The 12,164-nt window shown below is 47.2% G+C and overlaps 2 protein-coding genes across 3 annotated transcripts in view; one reads left to right on the plus strand and one right to left on the minus strand.

The window, feature by feature from the left end:
* Positions 1-1,731, plus strand: part of btbd10a (BTB (POZ) domain containing 10a) — a 28,091-nt gene extending 26,360 nt beyond the window's left edge. For both annotated transcript variants that reach the window (XM_034686095.1, XM_034686094.1), the window contains exon 8: positions 222-1,731. In XM_034686095.1, the coding sequence (XP_034541986.1) occupies positions 222-700 (479 nt within the window). In that variant the 3' untranslated portion in view covers positions 701-1,731. The remainder of the gene's footprint in view (positions 1-221) is intronic.
* Positions 1,732-3,976: 2,245 nt separating this feature from the next.
* Positions 3,977-12,164, minus strand: part of arntl1a (aryl hydrocarbon receptor nuclear translocator-like 1a) — a 37,658-nt gene continuing 29,470 nt past the window's right edge. Inside the window, exons 17-20 of the mRNA XM_034685750.1 lie at positions 12,046-12,154; positions 10,966-11,059; positions 8,780-8,873; positions 3,977-8,682 (exon numbers count right to left, since the gene is read on the minus strand). Coding sequence (XP_034541641.1) covers positions 8,525-8,682; positions 8,780-8,873; positions 10,966-11,059; positions 12,046-12,154 — 455 coding nt within the window. The 3' untranslated portion in view covers positions 3,977-8,524. The remainder of the gene's footprint in view (positions 8,683-8,779; positions 8,874-10,965; positions 11,060-12,045; positions 12,155-12,164) is intronic.

Consider the following 12,164-nt stretch of genomic DNA (forward strand, 5'->3'; position numbering starts at 1 on the left):
AATATTTATTTTCTTACTATCTATTGTTTCTAAACATGAACGTCTTCTTGTTATTGGTATCAGAAGCTTGATAGAGAGGGAGAAGGAGAGTAGATTGAAAAAGTAAGACAGGAAACAGACACCAAAGAAACAAAAAGATGAACTCATCATTTCATTTAAAAAAAGGAGAGAAAAAAGAAATGCAGACTCTTGATCTGATCAGTAATTCTTTGACTCCCCAGGTTACCCCACCTACAAAGAGAAGGTGAAGCGGCGTCCTGGAGGACGTCCAGAGGTCATCTACAACTACGTCCAGCGTCCCTTCATCCGCATGTCCTGGGAGAAGGAGGAAGGAAAGAGCCGCCATGTTGACTTCCAGTGCGTCAAGTCCAAGTCCATCACCAACCTGGCCGCGGCCGCCGCAGACATTCCCCAGGACCAGCTGGTGGTCATGCAGCCTCAGGGGCCGCAGGTGGACGAGCTGGACAACCTGTCCCAGCCAACGCCCGGCGCCAGTGACCCCCACCAGCTGGCGTACGGGCCGGCAGCAGAGAACAGTGCGGGCCCCCAGCTCGCTCTGGGCTACGAAGGCCCCAATCAGCAGGCTCAGGACAGTCAGAGCCAAGCCACCCGCAACCAGCAGCAGCAGCTCGGCAGCAGCCACACTCAGGCCACATACCATTACGAGCCAGACCCAGACACACCGTCACCCTCTGCATGAGACTGGCTGCACACTGACCCCTCCCCCCTCCCCCCCCCCCTCCCTCTGCTGGGCTCACACTAAGAGGAACAAGTGGTTTAGTTTCCAACACGACGCTGACATCAACACACAACACACACAATGAAAGCACTGTGACTTCTTTAAACCTGGAGTCTCCACACAAACATGGAGAAACAACACAGTGGCACACTAACGACCACAACAAGCACATCACCCTGTTCTCTGATTGGCCCTCACCAGCGAATAAGCACACAGAGTTCAACCTTTAAAGTTTAAAGTGAGGAACGTCTCATCACCTGTTTCTGTCAGTGTGACCCGCCCCTCAGCTCCTGCTCTTTAGTGGCAACACACCACTTTGCCTTCTGTTGCAGCGCAGACTCTCAGTCCACACGGAGTCTGAGCGAGCATGAACACTTCAGCAGCCACGGACGCATGAAGCACGCGGCAGGCGTCCTCCTCCTCACCCGCCTCCCCCGCCTCCCCCACTCTCTCTATTTATCTGACCAAAGGAGACTTCAGTTGTGTTCTGTGTGGAAAGACAGAATGATGTATTACATTATAAAAGTGTGTGTGTGTGTGTGTGTGTGTGTGTGTGTGTGTGTGTGTGTGTGTGTGTGTGTGTGTGTGTGTGTGTGTGTGTGTGTGTGTGTGTGTGTGTGTGTGTGTGTGTGTGTGTGTGTGTGTGTGTGTGTGCGCCTCACTTGGAAAGTGTATGTCAGTGCCTCTCTGTTGGTCTATTCTGGGGCTGGCCTGAAGTTTGCAGTGAGGACTGGATGTGAAGTTCTTGATGAGAGGTTTGTTTTTCGGACCACACATTTTTTTATTTATAGGAATCTGTTCCACTCTGTTTTGTGTTTTTTAGCCGGTCTATTTGGGTCCTGGTTTACACGAAGTTCATGTTTTGACTTGTTTGCTCCCGGCTGACTTGCATCGAAAACTCTGCACAGTCTTTGTCACCGTTGCTGCGAGCACACAGGATGTCAGTTAAGAAGATGAACACAATGTTTTTTTAATAAACAAGTTTCACAGAACTCGTCTCAACACTCATGTCTTCATTCAGGTAAACGACAGGATGGAAAGATAGCAACGTCTGAGCTGGCGTCAGTCAAGGAGAGTCACAGGAGGACAGTGTTTGAGTATTTAAACACAAGAGGAGGAAAAAAAGGTCTTTATTTCTTTTAGAGATTGAACCTGATACTTTCAATCAATCAATCAATCAATCTTTATTTATAAAGCACAAAATCACAACAAATGTTCTCCTCAGACTCTTTCCAAACAGAGCAGGTCTAGACCGTACTCTATGTTCTATTATTAACAAAGACCCAACATCAAGACAGGATCAGATCCAGTCCCATCTTACAGACAGGACTCAGTCTGATCTCATCTTAATCCACCATGAGCAGAGCACTTTGCAGCATTTAGCAAGTTACAGTGGCAAGGACAAACTTCCTTTAACAGGCAGAAACCTCCAGCAGGACCAGACTCATGTTAGACACACATCTGCTGAGACCGTGTTGGAGAGAGAGAGATGATAGTGGTGAGACGGGTAGTAGTAGTTGTAGCAGCTGGAGTCTGACACGTCCACAGCAGCAGAGATCCAGAGGAACCTACGAGACAAGGGAGCTCAGGGACTCCAGAAAGGTGACCTTAGAAAGGCTAACATGTAGCAGCCATGATCATTTGTAGTAAACATAAATGATTGGGGTTTAAAGTGTTAGATAATGAGGGTTCAGAAGGTTTAGATGCAGACCTGGTCTGAGTATTTATGTAGCCTCTGAATCCAAACAAAGAAATTCTGCATATCAGCTGCTGCAGCTTGACCTGATTTGTCAGTACACCATGACACTGCTGTTAGTCCAAAGAGGTTTTGTGGAACAACACTTTAACATAATTCAGGGACAGACACACATGCAGCAAGAGTCCCTCTAGTCCAGCTGATACGGACGTGCTGGACTCCAGCAGCAACAGCTTCTACTACTCGTCTCATCACTATCACCGCTCCCTCTCTCTCTTATTCTCCTCTATCCCTCTTTCCAGATCCAACTTGGTCAGGGCAGATGTCTGTCTAACATGAGTCTGGTTCTGCTGGCTCCAGAGGAACTCTGGGAAAGTCAGATATGATTGAAAGACCCAGAAGAAAGGGCCTTCCAAAAAGTAGTATGGGAAATATAACCTTCCATTATCAGGCCCCTCTCCTTTGGAATCATCTACCAGTCAGGGTCCGGGAGGCAGACACTCTCTCTACTTTTAAGAGTAGGTTTCAAACTTTCCTTTTTGATAAAGCTTATAGTTAGAGCTGGATCAGGCTTGGACCAGCTCTTAGTTATGCTGCTATAGGCTTATACTGCCGGGGGAACTGGCGCACTGATACTCTGGGATCATATCTCACCCCGTTCCCCCCAACCCCCTCATCACTTACTTTAACTCTCCCTGTCCCATTAAAGTTACTAACCATAGACCTTTCTGGAGTCCCTGAGCTCCCTTGTCTCGTAGGTTCCTCTGAGCTGCCGTAGACGTCCTCCTGCTGTGGACGTTCCAGACTCCAGCTGATACGGACGTGCTGGACTCCAGCGGCAACAGCTACTACTACTCGTCTCATCACTATCACTGCTCCCTCTCTCTCTTATTCTCCTCTATCCCTCTTTCCAGACCCAACTCGGTAGTTTGTTGTGATTTGGCACTATACAAATAAAGATTGATTGATTGAAGTCCTCCGTCTCTGCTGGTGTTCTCATGTTGGCCTCATCAAGGACTAAACTGAAGCATGAAGCTGCAGCAGTTTGAAGTCTGCGTTGTGAGCGGGAGGTTTCTGATGGTTTGGCAGCAGATGAAAGAAACGTTGAATATCTGGAGATGACCTGACTCAGGAGAGGAACGGAGATGAACTATGCATGAGCTGCTCCACGGCGCCGATGATTATTTAATGCTGGAGTTCAAAGTAGAAGCTTTATATAACTTTTTGGGCCACAGGATCAAACCATGAATAATTAAACCGACTCATTATGAAGACACGTTGTTGTGGTCGCTCCTCATCATGGACTGTTCTCAGGCCGTGTGTTAATAAAGAAACGTGACAGCTGGGCCAACAGCTCCTCCAGCTCTCTCCCTCTCTGTGCAGCAGACCCTTCCATCAGCTGGATGGCAACATCTTTTAAAAATACCAGCAGGCTGCTCTGATTGGCTGAGAGAGCAGATCAGGTGTGAGGCTGCAGAGTCATGAATGAACCCACAGTCTCACCCACTGGAGAACAGATCCCACACACAGAGTCACACGGCCAGCTGACAGAAACAAATAATTTTATTTTAAAAATATTTCACTGCTGATACATACAATACACTCATCATACTCATATATATTTGCATAAAGTATACTCTTAACATGATAATATTTAAAGATTTGATACATTATTGTCAGGTGGGGAGGGGGATATCAACATGGGGGGGGACACTTTATTGTAGTGTGAAGCGTTAAAACATTGAAACAGAAAACCACTAAAACAGAGACAGAGGAGACCTCACCAGCTGCTGCCTGACTGGAGGAGCTCAGGAGGGGGCGGAGCCTGAGCGAGGCTAGTTCTGTTATGTCAACAGTCTTGATTCAATCCCACTGAGTCCACTGTAAGAGTTCACTCAGGTGGTAACAGAGGAGTCGCTCTTCAGCCCTAATCTGACAGAATAACCAGAGTCCATGAGGGGATGAATCATTTACAGATTATAATCTTTGTGACCGTATGAGGGAAAATGTGTCTTTCATAGATCCACATCAGACACGGGTCATCCGGACACAGGTCTGAGCTCTGATATCTAAACGCCAGCCTTTGATGGAGGAACAGAAGTCAGCGATGCTCTGGATGTGTCGAGGGATGAAACTAAAATCATCACTTGTAAAGTTTGAAGCTCATCGATGGATCTGACTTTAGTCCTGCACTCTTCACTGATTCCAGATCTGTAAACATGTCTGGGGTTGGATCAGTCTGTCATCACGTTCCTGTAAAGAAATCTAAACTGTAGACCAACTTAAAGACCAGCGAGAGAAACCAGACCAGAAAGAGAAGTCTTCAAAGAACCAGACTGTTCTAACGAGGGAGAAATACTTCAATCCTGATTTCAAGTTGGAGACCTGCTGCTGCAGAGAGACTGATCAGGGTCTAACCTTTCTGTTCATAAATACAACATATTCATTTCTCTACAGCCGAACAGAACAGCTTTGAGTTACAGCATCAACCAGACGTGGAGCTTCACCCAGAACATCCAGGAGTTCACACGCTTCCTTTGACTTTAAGAAACCTTTTTGACTCGTCATACTTTATCAATGTGCATCATTCAGATTTAAAGAGACTTCAAGTTATTCATGTATAATCCTTTCAACACGGCCCCTTCTCTTTTTATATAATGTCAGACGATATACAGAAACATTCAGATATACTCAGGATCTAACTGCCTGTCATGTTGGACCTTGAAAGCTGTTAATTTTTAAAAATGAATTCAGAGGATTGAACTTTAAGTTTAAGAGGCCAAAGAGTTCTCCTTCCACACAGACAGGCAGCGGGTCTCCTCCCCACGTCTGATCCTCTGTGACGACAGCAGAGCTGGAGAGGTGAGGAGGTGAGGAGGTGAGGAGGTGAGGAGGTGAAGACGTCGTGTTGAGGATCATTTTTATCAGGGAGGAAAAAACGGAAACACTGAAATGAAAACGGTTTCATTCAGATGCTCGCGGCCGTCCCTCCTGACCCCATGAACGCTCACGTGACTCCAGACCCTGTGCTATAGAGTCCTACTCTGCTGGATCACTGAGTCTGTGTCTATGCTCACCTCCTACATTAAAGCCCTCTCTGCTAACAGGCTGGGTTTGTTGTTGTTGACAGTGAGGTGAAGCTTCAGGAGGAACGGCTGGGTTTTAAAAAACGCATCTTTTTTTGCAGGATGTGATTTCTCTTTGACTTCTCACAAAGGTTTCAAACCCAAGCCCAGGGACTCTCATCGGCTCTGTTTTAATTTCATATCACAAAGGCAAAGTTAAATCAGTACGTGCTGATCCAGAGTCCGCCCGTCTATAGAGAGACCAGAGTCTAAGGACCAACAGTCTTACTGCATCTGAAGTGCTTCACACGGGAACGATGAGCAGGTGGAGACCCTGTGACCCGGACCTCCAGGTGTTTCAGCAGGCTGATGCTAAGTGACCTGCAGGCTGAGTTAGCCTGTAGTCCGCCTTGTGCAGACCTGGGTATATTGGCAGTGAGGAACTCGACTTGTCTGTGAGGTTGAGGCTACAGCCTCCTTTCCCAAGGTCCTGCTTGCTCCAGTCGGCAGAGCTTCTCTCCGCCTGGAGAACATGACTTCCATGGAGAACATACTGGAGAACAAAGCAGTGGAGGTCTTTACAGTCCCTGATGTTCTGAATCAGGAGCGTTAGTGATCAGACGTGCTGCCTTCAGTGGACCTGAGTGGGCTTTCTGTCAGCTCTGATGAATAATCATGGACCGAATCTGCCTCATGAGGTATATTTAACGTGAACCGTGAGAGGATGACGCACTCGTCATCGTTACCCATCAGCCCCTCTGAGGGTGACTCAGCACACACAGGTACATGGGGGCTGTTTCTAAAGGGAATGTTGGAAAGCTCTGAGCCTCCTCTGTGCTGAACTGTCACTAACTGGAGCTTTCTTCACTGGAGGGTTGATTAATATATATTTATCAGGGATGCACCGAAAATTCAGCCACTGAAAATTTTCGAAAGACTTCAATCAACAACACGGCTGACACAGGATGTTGTGATGACGCAAGCATCACAACCGGGGCCAGTACGCGCTTGTCTGGATAAGGACCAACATGTCTGCAGACCTTCTTCCTTTAATTCAGCACTAAAGAGTCTCCTAAGCAAAGAGGGTGAGACGGACCACGGAGTGAAAACAATGACAAGTACACTCTTAGAGTCTGTCAGCACACGTTTCACTGAGATCTATTCAGATCCTCTGCACTTCATCGTGTCTGTACTTGATCCGTGTTATAAAGATCATTACTTGGATGTGGGAATAAAGCAGCGAGTACGAGAAATGATCCAGGCCGACATGGATGCAGAGAACCTGCTTAGAGACGGAGAAGCGCACAGCGCAGGAGAAGGAGAACAGAGTGCAGAAAAAAGGACTGGTCTCTGTGAACCAGATGAGGGGCATGTACCCTGGTTGTCTGATCTGTTCAATGAGATCCTTGATTTTAGTAAGGTTAGTACACAGTCAAAGACAGAAATGCAGAGGTACTAATAATTGGTTTTTCGACCTTGTTTTTCATTTTTTAAGTTTCGGCTAAGAATTTTCATTTCAGTGCATCCCTAATATATACAATCTCTGAACAGGAAGTGTTCATGTAGGAGTGGCCTCGACGTGTTCCTGTGTCACAGTCTGTTCTGGTCCTGCAGGGTAACAGGTATCTGGACTCTCCACAAACACCAGCACCAGTTCCATTTGAAGGCAGCAGATCACAGCGCCCAGATCAAAGCTGTTCACCGACTCCAGTCTCCATATGAGGGGTGTGAAGTGTGAGCTTATATCACTGGAGGTAATGAACAGTGACGGGCCTACGTCACCACTAACCACTCACTGTAATGTTGGCCATGCTGCTCTGTTTTAAACATACTGTACTTTAAATTTAACATAAACCATGTTTGTTTTGTTCTCAAGCTCCGCCCCCTCTGATCCCTCTGTCACTATTAATAACAGGTTCTTTGTGTGCTCACTTCCTGTCTTGGACTCACGTATTCATTATTAATGACTACAAATTGAGGATTGATAAACAATGTTGAATGGAGTTGGAGCACAGCCCGAGTCCTGCAGAGACGCCCAGAGTTTGGACTTGTGAAGACCTCCACACACCGAGAGCTTTATGGGTATTACGTCTGAACAGCTTTAGGCATCACAACTTACAGAATATACTTCAAAACTGTGTATCACACTCAGGAGAGGAACACACTCCTCTCTATAGTTCAGGGGGATCTCCTCTGAGGCTCCAGAGCGAGCCGGAGGAGATGTGTTAACGTGTGTTAGTGGATAAAACAGCAGCTAGGAGGCTTCTTTCTTTTTAAATGAACACGTCTGGAGAACGTAAGAGCCTGTGACCCTCAGAGGACGCCTGCTGTGCGCTCCGTCCTCACGGTGAAGATCAGCTTGGTGAAGCGGACTAGTCCAGGGAGTGCACCACGACCACCGAGTGCGTCGCTGACGTCCTACGATGAGACTCGAATGTCAAGTTTGAGATGTCGAGAGGTTTGAGGCGGGCGAGCAGAAATCACTCCATGCCCCGTCAACCTTCAACACTGTCTGTGAAGGTCTCAGGAGTCCTGTGTTGGTTTGTGGGTTGGTTTTTGACCTGACCATGAACAGGTCCAGAGCCACTGTTAGACAGGGTTCAATCCACCAGCAGGCCTGTGAGCACCCGGATCCTTGGGTAAAGGTCTCCCAGCCAGCGTGGCAATGTTACTGAATATCTTGTCTGCATGCAACTAACACTGCAAAACACAAAGACCAGCACCTCTGATGAAGTCCTTCTGTTCACCTGAACCAGGTTCTGGCTCCCTCGTCCACCCACAGGGAATGATGACTCTAAAGGCCGGGGTGGGGTCCTTAAATCACCATGTGTGTGTGTGTGGTTCTTTTCAGAACACTTGAATTGAAACTTTGAGAGCTGGTTTGGTGGGGCGGACTTGTTTTGCAGTGTAGTTGTGTGCAAAGAGCAAGAAACGTGGCAGCCAGATCCACCCTGACTGAGGTCTGTCCATCAGTGGCTCTGGTGCTCAGAGGCAGTCCTCCTCTGCTTCTTCCCTTCAGCGTTCTCACAAAGGCCAGGGCAGGTCGCTGAAGTCCACCGGGCCGCCCAGGCCGGCGTCCGCCTCCAGCAGGGACATGATGACCGCCATGGCCGCCTCGTCGTTGCTGGGACTGCTGGAACCGGGCTCGTCCATGATGTCTATGCTCAGGTGGGAGTTGTCACCTGGAGTGATTCAGAAAACATGTTTCAGTTTGTGTGAGTTCAAAGGTCAAGGTCAAGTGTGACAGTGTGTCATAGTGTGTGTTTGAGTCAGACTCACTCATGATGGACTGGTTGGAGTAGGGGTAGCCCACAGAATCAGGTCCAGGAATGATCCCCGTGCTGGGCAGGTCAGGCGTCCCTCCATTCTGGATCTATGATGACACACACACACACACACACTCAGTTTACCGTGAACACAGACCAGTTCTTGTGTTTGTGGAGGAGGACCACCACATCAGTGTGACCAGGGCCCGTCTGCATGTCCAGCCATTACAGAAACGGGACCATTAGTCTTAACGTACTGTTATGGAACGGCCCATTTGGCGGTAGCGTTAGCCGCACGCACGACTGCAAATAATTGACCAATTAACTAATTGCGCCATGAAAGCGAGGCTGGTGCAAAACGACATATGTCTGGGGAACCTCCTGGAAAACCCTGATCCAACAAATTCAAACTGCACATGCCTACTACACATAAACAACAATAAACATGGTGAGTGGTGACGGTGTGACTGAGAAGATCAAGAAGAAACAATGTTTCAGAGGAAGAAGAAATGGACATTTGATTAGAAGAATCTAGAATGAACAAACAGCTGTTATCAGCAAGTCAATCCTCAAAGAGAACAAACAAGGAGAAAGGGAAAGTTTGGCTTCAGATCTTGAACTGGGTAACACATAAGCATGATGTCCTCCATCCTTTAAACAGCCTAACAGGTGAGGTAATCCTGCTGTTAGCACATGTAATGGTGGGGTCTACCTCCATTAAATGTAATGCTTTGTTGGGGTGTTAACCTGGCTCATGCAGACCACTAATCCATCTCTTTTTCACCATTAGTACAAACGGCCTGTTTTCATCTCTAATGGCTGGACGTGCATACGGGCCCAGGTCTGATGTGTCTCAGCTTTAAACTTCTCGTTGTGTCGTCTGATCTCTGAGATAACTTCAAACACAGAGACGGAATAAGAGGAGGCTAGTAGAGGTTAAAAGAGTTCAAACACTTTCATTCAATCCGATTCAATAGGATTTCAGTTCCTCAGGAGTCCCCTGCTCACCGTCACAGGGACTTCCTGGAGTCTCAGCTTGTGACGACACGACTCCAGGCCGTCAGCGCTCCAGGTCATAAAAATAGTCTGGCACAAAACCCTGAGTAGACAAGTTGCCTAATCTCTGTGGCTCTTATAGAGATTAACAAGACCAAGATATGACTTGTTCAGTGACGGGAAGTGGTGGGTACGTCTTCCTGCCTTCACACAGAGACCCACAGCTCCTCTCTGATGTCTCCAGTCTCTCTCTTACATGTGACTGACTTGTTGTCATGTTGTGTATGGTACAAACAGGCAGACAGTGGCCCTGATCTCCTCAGAGAGAAAACTAAAACAGGCAAACTTCCAGAAATGTGAACTTCTATTTCAGAGGAGGAACTCTGACCTGATTAGGGAGACACACAGGTCAAGTTTAAGACCAGATCAAGATGAGATCACTTGAGGCTGCAAACTGATAAGAGGAGCACATGACAGAGGAGCACACGACAGAGGAGGCAGTTTGATAGAAATACAAAGAAGAGTCTGAAACAGAAGATCAAACCTCCAGATCCACACTCTGGCTCATCACACCATTCCCCTCTCCTGAATCTGACACTTCTACACACTTTAGGAGAAGTTATTTTTGTTGTTGTTGTTGTTGTTGTTGTTGTGGACAATTAAAGCGCACCACCACACATCAGTTATACTAAGGATCATTTTGACTTCTATCTTAGTCTAGTTCAGAGCTCTCAGGAAGTCTGTGGGAAGTTCACCATGTCTCTTGTGGTCCGGGTTATTTGTGAACTCGCCCCACAAATCCCATGAGTGTGAAATACTAGACTACTTTACTAAAACCAAAACATCCGGCCTGAGACCAGGACAGCTGGGTTCGTACTGCAACATCTAGTTCCCTCATTGATGCCTATCAGACTCCACAGTTCTGATCAGCATCACTTCAACATGCTGCTTCTAAAGCTCATTTCATCAATAAGCTACTTTGCTGTTAAATGAATTGGACAACATAGCAACATGCTAACATCAACCCCTCATAACTAACAGTTCAGTCTGTTTATTAAAGATTGAAATGAGTGTTTCTGTTTCTCACTCAAAGGTGAGTATCGGACAGAGTTCAGCTTGAAGGGGGATTCATGCTGTATACACTTGACTGATATCCAGCCCTATGAAGGTAGCAGTGTGTGTGTTCCTGTGTGCAGGTGTTACCTTCTTGCCCCCTGGAGAGCAGGTGTCGGGTGGAGGGGTGCTGGTGATGTTCAGAGGACTGGAGCCACAGCTGGAGGGGGAGGAGCCTCGGATCCTGACACAGAGAGAGAGAGAGAGAGATAGATGTTTGAGATGATTCTGAAATAATCAGCAGCTTCTCCTTCAACAAGTCTAACTTCTTTCAGATGACAGAAACACACCTGCTAATTCTTACTCCCTGTCTTTAGTTGAAGTACAGAAACGTGTCAGTGTTGCCATGACAGTGAGAAGATATTTAATCTCTCTGTGCAGACCATCGGTGTAATTTTGGCAGCAGCAGTCTGAGTCAGCAGGAGCCTGGAGGATTGAGAGCTGAGCAGGAGAGGAACACATCGTCCTCTTTTAAACTGCGTTTTGATTCATGCTCTCATGGTTGTTTCTAATGATAATAAAATGATTTTATAGAGTGTAGAGAAGTTTCTGTTTTCCTCTATCATCATTATCTGTAAAGTAGTATGGGAGGTAGAGCTTTCAGTTATGAGGCCCCTCTCCTTTGGAATCATCTACCAGTCAGGATCCGGGAGGCAGACACCCTCTCTACTTTTAAGAGTAGGCTTCAAACTTTCCTTTTTGATAAAGCTTATAGTTAGATCTGGATCAGGCTTGGACCAGCTCTTAGTTATGCTGCTATAGGCCTAACCATAGACCTTTCTGGAGTCCCTGAGCTCCCTTGTCTCGTAGGTTCCTCTGAGCTGCTGTACGTCCTCCTGCTGTGGACGTTCCAGACTCCGGCTGATACGGACGTGCTGGACTCCATCGGCAACAGCTTCTACTACTCGTCTCATCACTATCACCGCTCCCTCTCTCTTATTCTCCTCTATCCCTCTTTCCAGACCCAACTCGGTCGAGGCAGATGTCTGTCTAACATGAGTCTGGTTCTGCTCGAGGTTTCTGCCTGTTAAAGGAAGTTTGTCCTCTCTGCTGTAACTAGCTAAATACTGTGAGGTGCAATGCTCATGGTGGATTAAGGTGGGGTCTTATCTTGTCTTGGTGTTGGGTCTCTGTTCATAATTTGACATTTTGGGACAGAAATAAACTCACCTCTGGATCTCCATCACTTCTTCTGCAATCATGCGTCCAATCTTTCCAGCCCCTGCTCTCGTGCCACCAGGGATGCCAGGCACTGTCTGTAGCGCCCGCCGTCCTCCACCTGCCAAACA

Source organism: Notolabrus celidotus, chromosome 6 (assembly GCF_009762535.1).
Source record: "Notolabrus celidotus isolate fNotCel1 chromosome 6, fNotCel1.pri, whole genome shotgun sequence".
Lineage (NCBI taxonomy): Eukaryota > Metazoa > Chordata > Actinopteri > Labriformes > Labridae > Notolabrus > Notolabrus celidotus.